Raw genomic sequence first — 23,073 nt, 5'->3', positions numbered from 1 at the left:
TTGTTCTCTCATCATCCTTCATTTCCAAGCCACCCCCACTTTTACCATCCATATGCAACTCTAATGTGCTTTTCTTTTTTCTTTTCTCTTTCCAAAAGACAAAACACAAATTAATTGTGTGGAGGCCATAAGAAATATAATTACTGTGATCAATGTCCTGAAGGGGTTAATCCCATAATTAATGTTTTGTGTAGATAAGTGTTTGACTCTGCATATGTATGTGTGCAAGAGTATGTATATGTTTTATTTTTGTGAATATATCTCTCACATGAACTTATAAACTGACTTAATACCATAATTTAAATTTTTTCTAAAAGTGAACAATTCATTTAAATTAGGGTCTTCTTAAGGAATATTTTTTAATCTGAAATTTGATTATATGGCTTGTAAAATTATAAATAGAAACTTGTATAAAATCCTAACCATAAATATAAATTCTTATGTTTGAATTTATAAACACATATATTATCTTTAATTCAAATTGATAGACAGGAAAAATGCAGATATAACACGCTTGAATTTGTTTTACTATGGTGGTTATCTGGTAGTTACTTATTTAAATAAATTCATAGAGCTATATACCATGAAATATTTTGACTGTGATATTAAGTCAGCAAACATTTCGATCTCAAAGGATTTCATAGAACACTATGCCATAGAAAATCAGTTTTAAAATACATTCTATTTTTAAAAATACATTTGAGACTTCTCAAGGAACAAAATGGTATGTGTGCTGAAATACAACACAGCAGAGGAGAACCCATTCCCAATTTTTCAGGTTAATAGTTATTAACTTTAAAATTGACAAAAAAGATAAAATGGAAACATCTCCAAAGTAAAAACATGAATTTTCTGACTATATGCATTATAAATTTTGTCAATTTGGAAACCTATTTGTAGGGGGATATCCAGAGACTGATGCATGTTGTGAAGGAGGGATTCTATATTATGCCTTCCTCCTCACTCCCTGAATTCTTTTTTTCCCCTGAATTGTATTTCTTGCAAGAACTCCCAGCAAATAGCTCCCCTTCCTGTCACAAGAGCAGAACTATATGAGCACTTTTGCTGGACACTTTCTGGAGCTGGCAGGAAGCATACACTCACCTTGTCACAATATATTCCCCTCACAAAGGGGAGGTGGAAGAATTTGGGAGACGGTTCACCCTTAATTCCCCAGTACCTTTACACTCTTCTACTTTGTTAGGCATCAATTTCCATTTTTGTTGGTAACCTTAGTAAACAAACATTGTTACACGATTTTTTCTCTCTAGAATGAAGAAGCTGGCACTATATATGTTTTGTTCATTTATATATCCCCAGCAAGAGTGCTTAATATGTAAAAGACATTTGACAATTATTCAATGAATAATTTAGCTTAAGAAAAAAATGCCTCAGTGTAAGCATTATTTGTATTTTTGTGATGATTTTTATACTATCTTTATGAATATGTTTAACTTTAAATGTTCTATTACAAATATGTTCAGACTATAGTTTTCTTCTACTGTTACTAGACAGTCTTTCGTCTTTGATATCTTTAAACAGTATGCCGACACCTGACCTGTGCCAGTTGTTCTCTTGTCCCTAGTCCATTTTCAACTGCCCTGCTATGGCTTATTCTCTGCATACTCCCTTGCTTTTTGACTTCCTTTTTAGTCTTAGCCATAAATGGAACTGACTTTGTCCCTAGAACAGTCCCAGGCACTAGCTCTCATTGTTCACAGGTATCCCCAATTTTTTATGGGGTGGAAATCAACTTGCGTAGGTCCTGTGGGTAACATGATGCCACAACATTTCACTTTGATTGTTTTTCCACAACTCTGAATAATTCCTATACTACCTTATCTTCAAAATCCTCCCTCAGTGTGCTTGAAGATTTTGCTGGGAAATTAACAAACATGATTTTCATCTTTTGTTTTATTTTGCTTTATTTTTGCCCTGATTAATAAATCAATTTTCTGATCCTTACCTGATGTCTTAAACAAAGATAACTTGAGATCTTGTAGTTTAGGGATTATATAGATACTGATGCACAATTAAAATTAAAGACAGCAGACAATATGTATAGCTATATCGCCAAAGAAATTCTAATATATTTGTTAATATTCTCAAATAAAATTATGATTACATGATAAAATATTCAATGTAGTATAAGATACTGGGACTTGAGATAACCTTAAACCAAAATATGCTTGTAAAATAGATTGAAAGAAAGAAAAAAAATGAATAAAACTAACATAGGAAAATAAAAAGGGAAATAACATTTATCAGGAATTTTTTTGAAAGGGTCCAATCTTGATAAGGATAATCTTAAAAAGAAAAACAAATACATAATATAAAGAACAAAAGATATATTAAATATATCTTAAAGTAGTTAAATTAAAGACCGCAGATAAGTGATTTCAAGCTTCCTGATATCTGATTATAAGCTTAGTACTTAAACTGCTAGATACCATATAAATAAAATAAATGTTAATACACACTGGATTATGTCACTGTAAATTGCAAATGGCAGGAATGAAATTTATGATAGTTTTCTTATCAGTAAAATGGAAATATTTGCAATATACATCTATTTCACAGCAACTCACCATAATAAAAATTTATTCTTTGTTATATTTTATACCACATAGTTTGTATTTTCTGTAATTAAGAAAAATGAATATGCTTGGAGTAGTATGCTACCAAGGGCAGCAAATCTGTGGCACTATATTACAATAAGGAAACTAGCATTGATACAGTCACAATCTACTGCATTTATTCAGATTTCATTAATTTGCTGACATTGTGAGTATACAAAAGTGGATTTAGTTCTGTGCATTTTATCACAAGTATGAATTCCTATAACTATCACTATAGTCAAGGTATCAGTTCCGTCACAAGAATCCCTTAAGTTACCTTTTATAACTACAGCTATGTCCCACCTAACCTTCCCCACTACAACACCTACTAATCACTATTCTGTTGTACATCTCTTTAATTTTTTTTCATTCCAAGAATGTTATATGAATGGACTTACACAATATGTAACTTTGAGACTGGATAATATTTTGCTCATAATTTTTTTCACACATGATTTCCTTGAGATTTATCCAAGCTGTGTATATTGATTGCTTGTTCCATTTTAATGCTGAGTAGTATTTTATATGTTTATACTACAGTTTGTTGAACTGTTCACCTGTTGTAGAGCTTGGTTTCTTTCAAGTTTGGGGGTATTGTGATTCAAACTGCTTTGAAGATTCATTTTCAGGTTTTTGTGTCAATACAAGATTTTCTTATTCCTCTTGGATAGTCGATACTCAACAGTATAATATCTAGGTTGTATAGTAAGTGCAATTTTAGTATTATAAAAGACCGTGAAACTCTTTTCCAGTGTGAATTTATCATTTTATGCTTCCACCAGCCATACTTGAATGATCCAGTTTTTCTGCTTCCTCACATTTGACATAGTCACTACAATTTTTTTTAGTCATTCTGATAGGTGTATCATGATATCTCACTGGGATTTTATTTGCTTTTCCCAAATAATATCTATTCGTATGCCTATTTGCTATCTGTATATCCTCTTTTGTAAAATGACTATTCAGGTCCTCTGCTCATTTTCTGAATAGTTTCCTTCAAAATTTTACTTTGAGAACTCCCTATATGCTCTGAATATAAGACCTTTGTCAGCTATGTGGTATATAAATGTTTCACATTTTGTAGTTTGTCATTTCATCTTATTCAGGCTCTTCTGCAAAGCAAAAGTGCTTAATTTTGATGAAAGTGCAATTTATCATTTTTTTCTGTTATGAAGAATGTTTTGGGTTCAATTTTGAAACTCTTCAGTTAGCTTAAGATCAGAAAGATTTTCTGTGATATGTTTTTCTAAGTTATTTATGGTTTTACAATTATATTCATGAACAATTTTGAGCTAATTTTAGCATAAGGTGTGAAGAAATTTAGGTTGTTAATTGCTTTGATTATGTTTGTCCAATTGTTCCAGTAACATTTATAAAAAGACAATTGTTCTCATTCACATATGAAAGATTTTTCCAGGACAGGTCATATATTAGGACAGACCATATGTCAGACAACAAAACAGGTCTTAAAAATTTTATGAAGATAAAGATAATATTAAGTCTCTTTTCTGACCACAGTGTTATGAAACTAGACATTATTAGTAGGAAGAACCACAGCAAATTTACAAATACAGGTAAATTATACAACTTGTTCCTGGATAACCAATGGGTCAAGATGAAATTAAAAGGTAAATTTTTTTAAAATTGAGACAAATGAGAATGGAAGCACAACGTACCATTCAGGATACAGCTAATATAATTCTCAGAGAGGTTTATAGCCTTGCATCAAGAAAGAGGAAATTTCTAACACTCAATATTGTACCTCAAAGAATTAGAAAACAAGAACAAACTAAACACAAAATTGGTAGAAGAAAATAAATTATAAAGATTAGAGCGGAGGGCAACCCTTTCAGGTACCCTTTCACTGTGGGAGATTTTCTGTCCTCTCAATAAATTCTGCTTTCAAAAAAAAAAAGATTAGAGTAGATTTAATAAAATAGGAACTAAGAAAATACGCAATCAACAATACAAAACTGTTTATTTGAAAAAGGTAAACAAAATCAACAAACCTTTAGCTAGACTAAGAAAAAAGAAAGACAAAAAATCAGAGATAAACAGGCAGACATAACCACTGATAGCACAGATACTAAAAGATCATAAAACTTATGAACTATATACATCAACAAATTGATAACCTCAGAGGAACATACAACCTATCAATATTGACAAGAAAATCAATAATGAATAGAAATGAAAATTCTATTAAAAAATCGAAAATTTGAACAGGCCAATAATTAGTGAGGAAATTGAAAAAGTAACAAAAATTATCTCATCTAAGAAAAACCCAGACCTGAAGAATTCACTGCTGAATTCAACAAACATTTGAAGAGCAATACCAATTTTTCTCAAATTATTCCAGAAAAACTGAAGAAAAATTAATACTTTTACATTCATTCTACTAGGCAAATATTAGCCTGGTACCAAAACCCAGGCAAGGGCATGATGACAAAAAAGAAAACTATAGGACAATATGACAGATGAGTATAGATGTAAAATTTCTCAACAAAATACTAACACATTAAATTCAGCAGCACATTAAAATATTATTTTCTGTGACAAAGTGAAATTAATTCCAGGGATGCATGCACAATTTGACATCCACAAATAATAAATAAACATGGTATGTCACATCAACTGAAAAAAGGACAAAAATCATATGATTATTTTAGTAGAAACAGAAATCATTGAGAAAATTTAATATCTCTTCATTATTAAAATTCTCAACATATTATATACAGAAGATATGTACCTCAACCATAGTCTTTGTCTTTCGTACTAATATATTTATAATCTTTAGTATTAGTGTTTGTCATGCAGTTAATGTTCAGGAAATAATCATTGAACAAATGCACACAATCTCCTTATTATTATTATTCTTTAAATTCTATACATATTTTTTAAATTTTTTATTTTAAAGATGTGGGGCACAATTCAGGGTTAGCTATACAAATGTTCATTATGCAGGTGCCCTTGTTGATGAGGTGTGGCCCTCCACTCCCCCGCAGATTCCCACTACTGCCTGATCCCACCCCTAACACCCCAACAGTTTCATGCTACTGCTAATCCTTTTCTTATAGTATTATGATAATTGTTCAAGGATTGCTCACAAGTCAGAGCATGTGATACTCGTTCTTTGTTTCTGTAATAGATCAGTATTGTAACCTTTAAACCCATCCAAGTTGCTGTGAAGTTAATAATTTTGACCTTTTTTATGCCTGCATAATATTCCATTGTGTATATGTACCACATTTTTTAAAAATCCAGTCCTCTTTCTATGGGCAACACGGTTGGTTCCATGTTTTTGCTATTGTGAACAATGCTGCAATAAACATACATGTCCAGGTATCTTTTTCATAGAGTGATTTGAGTTCCTCTGGGTATATTCCCAGAAAGGGGATTGCAAGGTTGTATGGAAGGTCGATTTTTAGATGTTTTGGGAATCGCCAAACTGTTTTCCATAGAGGTTGTATAGGTTACACTCCCACCAACAGTGTAGAAGCTTTCCCTTTTCCTTCCCTATATCCTCTCCAGCATTTGTTGTTTTCTGAGTTATTGATGATGGCCATTAAAAGATGATTCCCACTGACTTTATACTAGGATGACCCCACATTTGATTACTCTCAAACGACCATAGTGATTTGGAATAACAATGAGTTATATTTTAGAAATATGTCTTTTTGTATTTAAGAAAGTAATATTTAATTAATTAGTTTAGTGGATTCTTTCCATGTGGCATATAGTCTCAACCCCCCATTTCCCAGTACTACTTTTGATACCATGTGAAATATGGGGCAGAGATATGGTAGATTCACTTACAAAGTTGTTCCATAAACCATTAACCAAGTCATATTCTGCAGATTGTTTAAATAATGAGCAAAATGAAATTACTACAATGTGCAAAACCAATGTTACTCCTCTATAATCAATGACTGTACATCTCTTCTCTGGTGGCAGAGGGATGCTGTGGTGCAAAGTGCTTTCTGGTCCCATTTCTTGGCTTGGAAAGGTTTTCCTTTATTTACTGAGACGTCGAGGTTGTCAGGAATATCCTGTAGTTCCACCTCGGTTAAACTGCCATTATTTGCTCCGCCCCATACACATTCTGCCTCTTGCTTCTGCAACTCCACTTTCTTCAGTTCCACTCTCCTAGATTCATGAAACTGAATTCAAGTTGCAAACGACAGTTGCATAGCAGTTATTACATGCCTTAGCTATACTCTTTTACTGAAATTGCCTTTGATCTCCCTGCAAAAGATGGAAAGTTTATCCATTTTATTGTTCATCTTTTTTTTCCTTTCTCGCATTTTTTAAAGCCCCTGCAGAGTTACTTCTATCACTGGGTATTTAATGAGTCTCTCTCCAAATTCTGTGCTTCAGTGTATTATCATCATCCATGTATTGTAGTCTCATGACATTTAGAAATGTGTGCAGCATGTCAAAAATAATTTAAACTTTCCTAACAGATATTTATGCTCTTTGTATCAGGGAATTGAACAGAACCACATTGTAAATAAAAATCTGGCATTGACTATGCTACTCTATTGAAAATATAATTGAAGCAAATCCAAGTTTTTTTCACTGAATAACTATTTGAACCAAGCCAATAAGCAAACACAAGTAAACATAACCTGTATGTTTTCTGAAAGTAAAGAAATCATATTTCAAAACTCGAGTCTGAAATTCTACAGTTGTATTTTATATTTTCATTTACTAAACTCAGGTAGAAAAAAAATCAACCATCTGGATAAATACACAGAAACACCCTTATGAAAAAGAGAAAATAGGGGATTTATAAGGAAATGGTTAAAAAATGCATTCAAAGCAAGAATAAAAAGGAGAAAAGTAGGGATAGAGCCCAAGTTACTCATATTGGAAGTAAACATTCTATACGCCAGTGAGCACGGTGATATAATAGAGATGAGTTTACATTTCAGTGCACAGGTGGTCATCTACTAAAAGTGGTGGCTAGCTCCCAAACATCCTAAGAAAGGTGGATTTTCAGAGATAAAGGGAAGGGTGTTGAATAGAGAGTTCTTGCATCACCTTCCATACATCTGACCAATGATTCACAGATTTTCCATCCTCTCCCTACTCTTCCCTTAGCATGCCTGACTACCAAGCAGTGAGAGAAGAACTGCAATCCCTCCTGACACCCTCATCCCCAAACTAATACATGAGCTGTCTGTTTTGCCTTTGAAGAAGAAAAATATGAGCTTGAAAGAATAGTAAGAACATATCATATATTGGTTATGAAGAAACCTTAGTCAAAAACTCTTTTTCACTATATAGTAATCTGGTTTTTGAAAATCTTTCAACTTGGCTTTATATCACACAACTCAACTTAAAATATGGTGGAAATATGAGAGTGGTATATTTTTGTTGAGAGAAGTCAGAAAAACTGCTTCCCTGGAAATCTTCAAAAGATTATAAAGCAAGAGTTATTTCATATATTGATTATAATAAATATCTGGAGACATAGTTTCAAAATTTTGCTTTAAGATACTTGTTTTGAGGATATTATAAAGTGGTATCTTTGTGAACAATATATAAAGACTAAACATATATCCAAATATATCTGTTTGGATATATACAATCTGCTTTCTGCCTGTACGCATGGTTATAACACATTATTGTATTGTATATTATAATGAAAGCTAATCATGAAAATTTATAGTATTATCAAATTACATAAACACACTGCTTGTTCTATGAAAAGAAATTGTGAAATTTGCCATCCAGTGTGAAATAGTAAAATTATATTTGGTGAATAGTAAGGAGTATAAGAAAATAACTGTATTATCTCTGGAAACAACACTATAAATATATCAATAGATGTCAATTTCTTTGAAGTCTTACTATTTTGTGACTATCTTGCATCAATACATACATGGGGAGCACAGTGACTAGCACCATCAGCTCAATATCTATTATGTTTATAATTATCATGTAATAAATAATAATATCAGTGTAGCAAATCAATGTAGGTGAATAAAAAATCATACACATCTGTGATTTTATGGTTGATTTTTATTAATATATACAACCTGGTTAGAACAGTATTTAATTGGAATTGCACTATTCTATGACTGGCTGACCTATGCATAAAATAACTATTTCATTTGTGCTTAAATAGCTCACAATGCAAGTCATGAATATGGTACACAGTTAGATATGTTTTTGGTCCCATTTCAGGGAAAATATTTACTGCTGAAAAGCTTTTTAAATTTTTGTTGTTGTTTTTCATAATTCAGGTTATCTGGAATGAATATACCACCACCAATTATCAGCAACAAAAACTGGCTCAGACTGCATTTTGTAACAGACAGCAATCATCGATATCGTGGATTTAGTGCTCCTTATCAAGGTATATTTAATGAATACCTCTACCTCTTTTGATGTGTAAAATGATCTTGGTATACATGATTGCATTTTGTGATAGAAAAAATGTTTTTATCACTTAGAAATGGTAATTTCAGTAGGCAAAATAGTCATTCTCTTGCTGAGGCAGTAATGTGATTATAATTAAATTAGAATATTAAAGTTAGCTCATTTTTATAATATGATATTTAGAATAAAGAATATTATGACATTTAAAAGGTAACATGTAACAGATGCGATATTTTGGTTCAATAAAGTGCTTTAGCAGTTGGACATGCTAAGCAGTACCACAAAACACTGCAGAAAACTTTCAGTTGTAATTAGGCTCTTCATCAATTGAATTTCATTTCCATATGCAATTTGTTTGTTATTAGTACCTTAATTAACCTTGTTAGGATATTTATCTACCAACTGTATTAACAGGCTTACTTTTGAATAAGTAGAATATAATATTTGATGCATTAACTTGAAAAAACCCTTAGGAATGAGATTATTATGAAGATGATATATTAGGGAAAATGCAGCTTCTACAATGTTCAGTAATATTATGTGGGCTTAGTGTATTTCATCCTCAAACTACTTATGCAAATAATTCATTTTGTTCTCAGTAGTGTATCATCTATTGTTCAGGAAATAGTGAGCATTGCCACAGTTACATTTTTCCATTGATCTGGTTATTTATTTATTTATTTATTTATTTATTTATTTATTTATTTATTTTCAATGCGTTCCCCTTTAGTAGTCTTCAGTCTTATGCACTTTGCAAATTTAATATGGTGACATTTGGCAGCTTATATTTGGTACCAAAAATGGCATTAGACCATATTTTTGTTTTTGAAATAAAAATTTTAATAATTAATTTATATTTTGAAAGCCAGTATCCTCTCTGCAGCTGTTCTATCAATAATATTACTCTTGATAACAGTAACAGAGTAATGTGATTTGTAATTTGAATTTCAAAATAGTGCACTGGGAGTTATTGTAATAAAAATCTGTGTATTGTAACTTAAAAAAGATTGTAGACAAAATCCATTGTAGAAAATCTATAATAATTTGTATTTCTAAAGCAGTTAACTGGAATAGAAGTATAAATGTAAATATGCTTTTATAGTAATGAAAGTTATTAAAATTTCTCATAATAGAAATTATTTAGCCACCATATTTTAGACTTCAAAAATAAATATTCATATAAAAATTTATTTTCATATATTTTATTAAAGACAGTTTTCAGGCATGATAATTTGGATCTTACACTTTAAGCCAATGTCACTTTTAAATTTGCAAAAATATTTTTTCCAGTTTCTAATTTTAATTTATAAAATTTTTGTGTACTTCAGAAATTAGAGGACTTTTGTATGGGAAATAAATAATTATTGTGAAGTTTCTTTATCTGTAGGCTGACCCCTTTCCTTGTGGAGTTTTTCAAGCACATGATTTTATGGCTCTGATTTCTTTCTACAATGAGTTAAGGCAGATGGTGTGGCAGAAATTCAAGAGACTATTCTCTTTGACTCATGTAGTGATCTTTTCTACTAGATTCATGGACTCTTTCAGTCGAGTGGCTTCTATTCTTCTTTTGAATAAAATAATGTGGCATTTATTTTATATGTATATGTAGAAACTGATGGAAAAATATAGAACTTCCACCTCAAAAATTAAATGGTACTTCATTTGTTTTATGATTTCATGGAACTGGTAATTCACATAGGGTTACTTTTCACTACTGCCAGTAGATTTGTGTATTTAATTATTTTTTTCAATAGTCTATTTATTGGTCTTAAAAGGACTTTTCTAGAATTTTAAGATTCAATTTGATTTTCTATCATTGCCTGTCTGTTTTCAGCACAGAAAATCAACATATCAATGAATTCACTATAGTAAAATGGAACAGATGTGTTTTATGGGGTACAACATTTCTATTTTCAGCAGAAAAAGGGTGATTTTTGGTGTGATCTATATCTGCACAACACAGAGGAAATAAAATGGACTAAGAAAATCGAAGCTATGATTTTCTAATAAGATCAAGGGAAAGTTATATGAAATATGCCTTTGCCTGGTATCCTTTTACAACTTTCCTTTTTCAGACTTAATTTTTCTGATTGCATTATTTTCAAATAACATTTTACCTAGGCAGCATAAATTCAATTGGAGAAGTAATTCTCAAAATCATAATCAAATGAAAAAAATTGGATTAATAAACTAAAGTAGGATAATTAAGTGGCTGCAAAAATCATAATTCTGACATGCAGAAATATATGTCCTAGCATGAAATAGTAATCACACTTTTTCCATTGTTCCATGCTAATTCATTTTAATAATATCTATAGTAAAAGTAATTCAAGATGGAAAATTTTGTGGAATGTATTATGCAAAAGTCAAAAGCAAGTCTCCATGCCGCTCAGTTCCTTAATAACTCAAATACTTTCTGAGTGCTTAGTAATTGTTATTGATTTATCTGCAATTTTAATTAATTTAGTGTTTTGATGTATCTTCAGACTTTTAAAGGCTGATTATTTTTCCCATAACATTTATATTTAATCTGTGTCCATTATTAAATATCATGAAAATTAACTGCAAACTCCTAAAGAGTTTATTGAATACCATTGGCTAATTTTTATAGTTTTGTCCGTATTTGATGGAGTAGACACAGACACACACTGATGTACTTTCCTAGAAAAACAGAGCTGCCTGTATTAAAGGTTAGTTTCCTTATTGTTTTATATACTATAATTTTAAATAGGGTTAAGTGAGGCTGAGAACAACATGCTGACAAATATATTTTATCTCAACTAAAAAAATGTAATTTAAATAGAATACCTTTGATATATAAAATCCTTTCCTTTTCTGAGGTCCTACATTGAACGTACTTATTCCTATCTAAAATAAAAACATAATTGAAATATCTTATTTTAAAATTTTATCTCTTCTTTGTTTTAAAATATTTTTTCTTTAATTTCCATCTCTCCCCTCAAGTCACTTCAATATTGTTTTACTACATTTGTCCTTGTTTTTAATATTGTTCCTACATTCAAGTGTCATTAAATCTTTTCTAATGAGAACTTGCATTGCACAACTTCTCACATAAATAGTAAAACTTTTCTTTAACTTTGGTGTTTGGAAGTCCTCTTATTTGTTTCCTGAAAACTCTGTATTATTGTCACTTGATTATTAGTATTAACCTAAAATATACTTTTTTCATAAAAAATCATGATCGCTTCTTATTATCTAAATTGGAAGGGGATTTTAGATGATAATTTTCCAATACCGAAAATCTTACCCTAAAAGAGACTTATAAAAAATAGTTTTTTATCCATCAGGTCAGTTATTAAGTATGACATATTATTGCAACATTTTTTATTTTAAGTTATTCAACATTTCATTTCTCTTTTTTAAATATGCAGTCATAAATGCCAAATTCGTAGACATTTCTGTAATTGTCTTTGGCACATAAGTTTAGAAATTGCAGTATTTAATCAATTCAAAATATGTAAATATATGAGTAATTCTATATTCTAGATTCAGACACTAAATCCCTTAGATTTTATCATATTTTTATTTTTCTCTTCCAAAATTTTGTTATATATATCCTTCTTATGCAGGTAAATATTTTAGAGACACTTTAAATTTAACAGAGACATATTAATAACAATACACAATATTTTAAATTTATGACAGATAATATTTTACATAGATTCTCAAGTAGATTATCATAATTTGGGGATCAATTAGAAAGAGCATATTGAAAATGCTCTTCCATAAATTTCACTTACACAGAGGCCCCTGGCATTTCAGATGCCCATTGTTTACATAAAAAATGTATCACTTAGGAGTAGTTACTTCCTTGGTTATAATTAGGAAGTTTTTGCCATAAATGTGTGTTCCAGTTACTAAAAACAGGGGAATAAGATTACTGCAGATGAAGTGTGCTATTATAAGGAAAGAATAGTTTCAAAAATAAAGATTGAATTTTGAAGTTACTAATTGCTGAGTTCTCTGAACCTTGGTTTCTTTATAAGTCAAACAAGTGACATTAGCCAGATATATTATTGTTTTGTAAATCAAAAGGTATTAAGACTTCTTATTGTGAAAGTCAGACATAAAGTAAATAAAGATGCTTCAGTGGAAAAAGATCATCAGTCATATGAGATGAGTGAGAAAGCATACATGCTTTAAATAGTGTGATCAAACATAACATTTGAATTCAGGGAGACAGAGTTGTAAACACTAGACTTTATTTTCTCACGATTACAAATGAAGATGCCTATGTTTCTCAAGGGAAAAGCACTTTTTCTTGGAACTGATTTTTAAAATAGTATAGTTTGTAAGTAAAACTGAGAAGCAATTTTCCTTCTGTAACAGATTTTCTAAAATCAAACATAATCCAGGCATAAAAATAGAGCACATCAAAGCAAATGTCGCTAAAGATAGATAGTATTCTAATCTTTGCTTTCACTAATATGTTTAATTATTTATTTTTAAATTTTGTTTAGACATCACTTTTGTACTTTTGCATATTCATTGTTAATAAAAGATAAGGAGTCATATATCCCACATTCTAATAATAAAACTCTTACTTAATTTGGGAACTCTCAATGTGAGTCATACTTATTATTCCAAACATGGAGTGGGGAAATGTGACATGATAAGAGAAGACCGATACTTTTGGTTCAGAGAATTTGGATGGACTTTACTATCTTGGGAATGTTGAACATGGCCGAATAAATTACTTTTCTGGTAAGGATAGTGCATGGAGTATTGTTAGTGCAATTCAAGAAGTATTCAATAAATAGAATTTTTCATATTAAAGTTGATTTTATTTAATTTTTAGTTAGTATATGCTATGGGGAAATTCATAAACAATGTATTTGTTTTTTGTTGTTGTTTTTTTTTTTTTTGAGTTGGAGTCTCACTCAGTCGCCCAGACTGGAGTGCAGTGGCTGCTCCCGGCCATAGCAGCCTCGACCTGCTGGCTTTGGCAATCCTGCCGCCTCAGCCTTCCAAGTAGCTGGAACTACAGGCGCGCGCCACCACGCCCGGCTAATTTTTTTGATTTATTGTAGAGATGAGGTCTCACCAAGTTGCCCAGGCGGGTCTCGAACCCTTGGGCTCAGGAAATTCACTCACCTCGGCTTCCCAAAGCGTGGGATTACAAACTGAGCCACCGAGCCGGGCCTAAACAATATATTTGAATCCTTATCTCAGAATATTCTTTTTCACACATAGACAAATTGCATTATATTAAGCTTATGATCTAAACTAGCTATGTTCATTTACTGAGTTTTGATAAGAAAAGGATTTGACTTTTATTGGTATATAGTGTTTGAGAATAATTTCCAGTCTTGTATTTTGTTTTCTTTGTACTTTATTTTCAGATTATTATTATCTTTCTTTCTTCAGGCTCCCTTTAGTCCTCAACAATTACTTCCACTTGGATTTCCACTTGCATTAAAAAGTTTGTTGTGGAGCAAAAAAAGGGAAATTATTTTACTTCTTATTTTATAAACGTGCCAGTCTATGGAATTCATCCTCTTTATATACTGCATTTATACAAACAGCAGAGATAATCAAAAGATTTTTTAGTAGCCAAAAATGTCTATCTAAATAATTATTGCTCTGCCAAAAGTAATCATTAAAAACTTTCTGATAGCATTTCTTCTATGATGTAGATGAGTATTTCAGAGTCATTCCATTTTAAAATTTAAGGCCTTTGATCATATTGATCACTAATGATATTAAACTGCACCTTACATTTCTATTTTATAAAATTCATTAGCAATTGAAAATCCAAGTCAATAATGCTGGAAATTTTATAAATGTAATAAGAAAGCTGTAGCTATCTCATTATTGAAAATAAAAATTATGACTAAATTTTTGACAAAATACTAGCTTTTGTAAAATTATAATCCTTCAAATTTGTCAATCTTCTTATATGTCTCCCACTCCAAAATTCTGTTCATAAATTGTAGACATGTTTGACGCTAAAGTTGGTAATTATTTCCACTTCAAATTTCCCTGAAATAGAAATTCCACTGTGAAACATACTCTAGAAAACTGAGCATTCTACATTAGAAACATAATGCCAACGATGGATCTTTGTTTAAGTATAGTCAAATATAATAATTCTAATAAAATATTTGCCTTGCTAAACATTTTTAAATTTATGACTTAAAAATTAAATCATATAACTCTATTTTGTGTTGGAATATGCTTTCAATATATAAAATTAAGTTTTAGAAATGGAATAGAATGTTAGGAATAGTGTTGAATATTTCCTTTAGCTTTCCTAGCTGTTTTGTAGTCCTTTTTTCTGGTTATGAGTTAACAATATGTATTAACATTGAGACTAGCAGATTTATTAGTTGACATCATTCATAAGAAAACAGTAGTCATGAAAATATTAAAAATATTAAATTTATATTCTGATAAAAAGGATCACTGAAAATCAGATAATAATGAGTTTGGGGGCAAAGTACAATAAAATGTAAATAAAAAGAATGAATGTACTTAAATAATCACAGACTTAAGCCTTTTAAAGGTTAGATAGAGATTCTCTTGTACGATTTGTGTTATTTTCTAAAGAATTCAGTTCATAGCTTTGATACTAAAGTGACTCTGATATGTAATCAAAAGGAAAATATAATGGATACTTTAAAAAACACAAAATTTTAATGCTTACCTTTGCTAAATGCTCTTTTTTTAGCCAGTGTTTAATACACATATATACAAATACGTGATTATATATATACATATATATATTTATCTCCTTTATTGGTATCCCTTAAAAAGTCAAAGGCAAATTATAGTAACCTCATGTTAAAATCTCTTGGAATGTGTGAAAACCCAGAAAAAGCTTAATAAAATAATTGTGATTTTGATTACTAGCATCAGATATATCAACTACTAGAAATAGGCGATACTCTATCAATGTCAATTGTGATCTGAATTAATATACACTAAAATTATAGTAGATTTAAATGCAGTAACTGGCAACTATAAAACTGCAAAAACAATAGGTCATGTTGCATAACCTTTTATTTGGCTTACACATCCTTGCTGAAGGTAGAATAAATATACAATTTTCAAGTTTCTCTTCTCTTTGTGTTTACTCAGCTTTCTTAGGGATAAATGTTGAAACATTCTGGGCATAGATTATCTTTTTCTTCCTTTTTCATGAAAGCTTCTAGATATAAGTAATAGTCCATGAGTCTTGATAGTAAAAGAATGCAGCCACTTCCATATGTAAACCTTTGTTCTCTCTTATAAATATTAACTGGTTTCACTAAAGATATCACTTCTGATAAATTAATATTCTGTAGGCATTCACTGCAGGTGTGTACATGGTCAACTGTCCACCTTCTACTCAGTGATACCTTTTGCTGAGTCTGAATATAAGTGCTTATTTAGTTAAAAAAATTACACCACTTAATTATAAGTTTCTACATAGTAGATATTGTCATAAAAATGATCCTCATAAAACTATGTCAAACATTTAACAAATGTCTTACAAGTGAACTTCATGAGCTATTACCAGAGTATATACATTGCCATCATATGTATCCAGGTGAAAAATATAATAAAAAAATATAATACTATCTGCTGTGACAGGCTTATTTAACCTTTTTTAAATTTTAAGTACTACTGACCATCATTAAAAACCCAAGAAGGAATCTGCAGTCATAAAATGAAAGGTGAAAGATAAATAAGACCCTTATTAGAAAAAGTAATTATTTTGCAATACCCAGTGTACTTTTGTTGAAAAGTTCAAATTAAAACATTATCTTGTGGATCTGCAATCATATAACTTTGTTTCATTGGCTTATACGGGGTTGGATCATTTAGTTCATAAATTCATCCTAGAAAAAGTGCTACATACTTCATTGCTGAGTAGCATTATTGTCACCTTTCACGTACTCCCTTTAGGAAGCCATGCACCAATGTCTATGCCTCGTCCACCCAATCAAAGCAATTTTGAAATTCTGTTTCTAGAACGGCTATCAGAGATGCCTACATAAAACTCTTGATGTCTTGAATGTCATCAAAATGTCTTCCTTTCAATATTTCTTTTGTCTTTGGGTAAAGAAAAAAGTCACTGGGGGCCAGATCAGGTGAATAGGGAAGGTATTGTAATACATTTATTTGTTTACTGGCTAAAAACTTCCTCACAGATAGGACAACGTGAGCTGGTCCATTGTTGTAATGCAAGAGCTCCTTGGGGACCATTTTTGCACCCACTTTTTTCATGACAAGATTTTCAGTTACAATTTTTCTGTCTCTCTATCAATGTGTATTTGATCTTCTATGCTTCTCACAGCTGATGATTTTGATGTAGAATTCAGCAAATTTTTGCAATGTTTTTGTCAGTTCTACTTGTTACTAGCTGTCCTGACTTCTCTTCATCAGTGATGTGTTCTCCCCTCAGACAAACGTTTATTCTGTTCGTACCTTGTCATTTTCTTCATGGCATTATCCCCATAAACCTAGACTAATATGTTCCTGATTTCACTTACACTCTTGCCAAGTGTAACAAGAAATTTAATGTTTGTTCATTGACCTAATTCAAGTCCTGACATTCTTGTGATAGCATATACAAATATGCACCAACAATAATGAACACAACTTGGCAAGACACTGCCACACATCTACATGAACACAGCCGTGAGATACCTATATACCAAAGTTATGAAACCTTACTGAGTCGTTTGTATAGTGCTGCCAACGTAAGCGCTCTGTAGTAAGTTTGCAGATTTAATTGTCAGATCTTGTATTCTCCCTTTTTACAAAAAAAATAACAATTACTGTTTAGAATTCCCATAAGTAACATGAACTTGATTGTGTAGTCATGCAGCTCTGTCAGATTTCTAAGCAGATACTTATTTTTCTAGTTTTTCAATATTACAAAACTCTTTTTTTTCAAAGCAGATGTTTAAGTAGTAAAACATAGCTAAGATGGGAAAAAGTGAGAAGAGTCCCTGGAATAAATTTTCCTCCTGTGTGTATTGTTCTGGAAAAAGCACTGGGTTAAAAGTTGGTACAGACTCCTTTCATTACAGTGATACGATGGGTCCCCGTTGACCATTCCTGTAGAGGAACTCAGTATCCCCCACCTTCTGATTAACTTCTGCCTTGTCTTAAAACCTTTAGCACAGCACTAGCCAATAATTATATAACAAAGAGGGCATATAAAAAGACAAATTTGTAAAACTTTAAATTTTCTTGTAGCCAAGTACAAAAGTAAAATAGGCAAAATTAATTTTAATTATATTTAACTAATATACCCCAGATATCAATATTTTATCATATAATCCACATGAAATATTAATGATATATTTTACATTTTATTTTTCATATTAGATTTTGAAAGTATAGGGTATTTTATACTTATAGCATATCTCATATCAAACAGTTTTTCTTTGGGAATAGTTGATGTTTTTATAGATTATAGATTTATAATTAAAATACTAAATATTTTAGTTTACTAGCAATTGCAACTCATTAAGGAATCACTGCAATTATTGCTGCCTTTATAGATTATTTAAATATATTTAATATTATAATTGTACAGTACTTAAAAGAATGCATGCTCCCAACATCTTCACTACAATACAGCTACATTCTTACATGATGCAACAGTAAAAATAAAATGTACTCTACTAAAACATAAAGTTGTGTTTAATGGAAAAATATTCTTCACTGCATCTTTCTAAGTTGTAATTTATTGCAGTTAAATACAATGGAAAATGCAGTTTCTCAGTTAATACTAGCTACATTTCAAAGGCTCAATAACCACAAGTGGCTAGTGGCTGCTGTATTGAACTCTGCAGCCTCTGCAGATAAGGTGAGTAGCTCTCTTGTAGCAGCTATGCTAGTGCTGCCCCATTGTAAAAAAGCTGGAAATCAGTTCAAAAGACACATTAATACACTGAGAGAATAAGACAGTGTCATGTTTTTCTCATTGTTCCTCAGATTTTTCTTGTTATTGTTCACTAGCTCTTTAGGATTTATCATGTGTAATCATTGTATTTCAGTCTGCCTTATTTCAGAACTTTGGAAACCATAATTAACTTAAAATTATGATTTCCTTTCCCATATCTAATTTAAAAGGAATATTTAAAATAAGATAATTCAACAAATTCTTTTTCCTTTTGATACTTTAAAAATATTATTTTAAGAAACTATTTCTTTTTGGTATCTGAACTTCTGTCCATCTTTCAGATATATAGTACAAATCCTTCTTTTTCTTATTGCAAAGGTACTGAGAAGGTATTAAGATATTTAAAATGCAGCAACTGTATGCAAAAAAGAAAATATCACAAATGCATATGAAGTTTTAGTAAAAACCTTAGATATCTTTTAGTTTTTCCAGTTAAATATACTGACAAATTCTAATAAATAATTTTAGTTTTATATAAGAAAGACGTCCTCAACACAAACCTTCACCAGGATTAAATCTCAGGTCCTGTCATCAAATTAACGTCATTTGCTAGAGATGTCATTACAAGTACCATAGACTGGGTGTCTTATATAACATAAATTTATTTCCCACATTTCTGGAGGCTATAAGTTCAAGATCAAGGTGTCAGTAGGTTTTTCTTCTTTTAAGACCTCTCTCTTTGGAGTGTGGGTGGCTGCCATCTTGCTGTGTCTTCACATGGTATGTGCACACACAGGTCTGGTGGCTTTCTCTGTGTCCACATTTTCTCTTCTTATAAGGAAACTAGTTATATTGTATTAGAGCCCACCCTAAAGATTTTACTTTAACTTAATTGTTAAAGATTTTATATCTAAATATGGTCATTGATCACTGGGAGTTAAGACTTCAACATATGAATTTTGAGGGGAACAATTAATTAAATCTGTAACAACTAGAAATACAATTTCAATTCTATAACCAGAATGTGAAGCCCTAGATATTAATCAAAACTCTAAATGTGATTGAACATTGAATAATTCTTCACTCTCTCCCATTCCAGGCTTTGTTATCCGAGAGCTTGTATACAGAAAGAAAAGATAAGATTAGCTGTTCTGTTCTCTCCTGTTTGTAGTTCTCTACTTTTTCCAAACCCTTACTTACTACTGTTTCAGATCTTTCTAGGGTCTACCAGAGGTATGTTGGAGAAAATATAAAAGGATTTGCCTGGACCAAAGTCATACATGTTCTCTGGTCCTGATACTTAGACTGATTATCTCTTGGGAAGTTCAGAGTCTTTTCAATAGTTGAAACTGGACCTCTCTCTTCTGGAATTCCTTATCTCAGATGGATGCATCTGTATTCTAAATAGACACTTTCTATGTTGGCTCCCTGCCACTCCATACCCCCACCCTCCTTCTGCTGATGTATTTTTACCTCTCAGAGAGTGTGATTGTATTGACCCCAGATGACCCAATTTTGCATCTCTGTAACTCATGATCCTTCTTGATAAAACAGGAAACACATTATTGCTCTGAGAAACACAAAAATATCAAGCTTATTCCAACATAAAATTTCCTTTCTCTCTCATTTCCCTGACAGGTGGCTTATTCCTGTGTGAGTTTGACTTTAGTTTTCTTGGACATGAAGAGACACAAGTCCTTTTCGTGTGCCAACTGATTGAGACACATTTCATAGCTGGGAAATCCCATTAAGGCTTTCCTCACTAGGCTGGCAGCTAGAAGGTATTGTTCTTCCACTGCCTTTTCAGAAAAGGTTGCAAGAATGGTCCTCATCAATTTACAGGGGCTCTCTCAAAGGAAAAATTGTCACTAATCTTTCCTCTTTGTTTTTCTTTTACATTCTTGTTGTACCTGAAGAGTCAAAAAGTCTGTCGACTTGAAGTAAAAACATATAGAGACAAATCTTCAAGCAAAAAAGATTGTTTTAGCAACAAAGAAAAAAATAGAATTGCAGTCCATCTATGCAGAGACAGGGGTGCACCTATGCAGAGACGGGGTGTTCTGTCAAATCTAAAGAACGAAGGAAGATTAGGGATTTACTGGGGAAAGAGGAGGTTATGCAAATTGTTTTGCAAGGAAGTTCATTGACGAGAGTGTTAGAGGTTGCTAGGTAGTTCTTGTAGTCCTGGAGTTAGGCCTTTGCAATTTGGGATTGGCCTTTTGAGACAATTTTGAAACAGGCAACTTCTTGTTTGAGTAGCTAGCTATCCTTGTGCCACTAGCTGTCTTTGACTCATGTTGTAAGCTGCAGTTTGGACACATTTCTGGTGACAGTTATTTTTTTATCAGAAAGCTATGCATGAAAGACCTCTCTTCATGGCCTTCCCTGGTTCCATTTTGTCGAGGTTTGGTAGAAGTGACTCCACTTTGATTATGAAAACTTTAACACGTCACAAAACAGATTCTCCTCCATTTCCCCTGAAAATGATTCCTATAAAAGATTGTGTCTGTCATACATTCACTTAAATATCTTAGTATCTACTAAAATAATGCTTCTACTGAAATTGAAGCAAAATTTTAAAAGTCCCATTCTAATCCCCCGATGTATATTCATACCACTCCCCTACATGCACACACGTGTTTGGAAATTTTTGTACATTTGCTGAAATAAAACTTTACACTTTGCCAGAATATTTCATAGCCAATGGAAACTCTATCATTTTCAATACTTGGTATAATATTTGTACATATAATATGCAACTTTGTTTTCTTTTAGAATTTTTTGGTAAATTTTGTCTCTCAATGATTTAGCTCTCATATTAAGATTAAATTCCTAAGATTATATAGTTTATAAGCTAAATATAAAAAGTTAACAAGAAATATATAATACAAAAGTAATGAATAGTTGGGAGTTTCTGTGGGCTAGGATAAATCCAAGATCAGTAGACAACTGTACACTTCAAATTTGTCTTTTTTTTTGTATGAGTAGTTAAGAAAGGCTCTAATATTAAGCTGATAACCTAAATTTATGGAATGGAATCTCACTTATGTTACTGGTTATCTATGTAAAAATTGCTGAATATTCTTAATCTTAAATTACTTACAAAGAAAATGAGGGGGATGGATTATATAATCATTATCTCCTTTTCAGCTACATTTAAAAAACTATTAAATGGTATGTCAGTGACTGTCAATGAATTACTTATACGTGACAAAACATTTGAGATCATGTTTTAAAAGTTGTATATATAATTATGACAATTAATGTTTAGGAGAACTGTCATGCAGCTCTGACTCTAAATGAGCATTAATTAAATAAATTTAATTTGATATGATCTTAATTTAAATTGCATAGTTCATGTATTATGAATATATAGCCATATAGAATATTTGTCATTAAATTACTTTATTCATATATGTATGTATTTTTCGTAAAGCCCTAGGTCATCTAAACCGTAGATAAGTAGCCGTTGTTATTTGTTGATTGTGTTATTTATAGGCAGTTAAAGACGTGACTGAGAAAAATGATAGCTAGTCCCTCCTTTTAGGTTTGCAAAATGACTCAGTTATAGTTCTTGGTTTGAATTTATTTTGGTACTCCCTCTCTCTCTCTCTTTCTTTCTCTCTCTTTTTTCTCTCTATAAACACACACATAAGCACACACATGCACGCACAAGTATATATGAAACGAAATATATGTATAATGTATATAATTTGACTCAAGTTAATTTATCAATAAAGTACAAGCAGAGCACCAAGTTCTACCATTAGTTTTTAAAGTGCATTATAATTTTATCATTAAATTATTTAAATTCTTAACAATTTACTAAACATTTCAACCATAAGTGCATACTTCACTCAGTACATTTAAAAATGACCTTGATTAATTTACCTATTTTCCTTAAAATTCTGCATAAGACATGCTAAAACTAGTTCTTTTACAGACTTTAATTTTTAACTTTTCCCATTGTATTAGACTATTGATTATCCAGCTATAAAATTACATTGGAAAGAAGACACTTCATAAATCTAGCGTTCAATGCTTTGAAATGGAATGATCTTCACACAATCACTGATTAGAGTGAAAGTAAAGGAGGTTGAGGTTCTTTTTTTTTTTTTTTGAGTTGGAGTCTCACTCTGTCGCCCAGACTGGAGTACAGTGGCCCTCCCGGCCACCGCAGCCTCGACTGCTGGGCTCCAGCGATCC

General features: G+C 31.3%; 1 protein-coding gene across 1 annotated transcript in view; it reads left to right on the top strand.

The window, feature by feature from the left end:
- LOC103275163 (CUB and sushi domain-containing protein 3-like) overlaps positions 1-23,073 on the top strand; it is a 715,868-nt gene that overhangs the window by 448,606 nt on the left and 244,189 nt on the right. The window contains exon 6 of the mRNA XM_008072573.2: positions 8,870-8,982. Within this exon, the coding sequence (XP_008070764.2) occupies positions 8,870-8,982 (113 nt within the window). The remainder of the gene's footprint in view (positions 1-8,869; positions 8,983-23,073) is intronic.

Source organism: Carlito syrichta, unplaced genomic scaffold (assembly GCF_000164805.1).
Source record: "Carlito syrichta isolate Samal-C Ts95f unplaced genomic scaffold, Tarsius_syrichta-2.0.1 Scaffold315349, whole genome shotgun sequence".
Classification (NCBI taxonomy): domain Eukaryota; kingdom Metazoa; phylum Chordata; class Mammalia; order Primates; family Tarsiidae; genus Carlito; species Carlito syrichta.
Note: the sequence above shows the minus strand (reverse complement) of the source record. Positions and strands in the feature narration are given on the sequence as shown.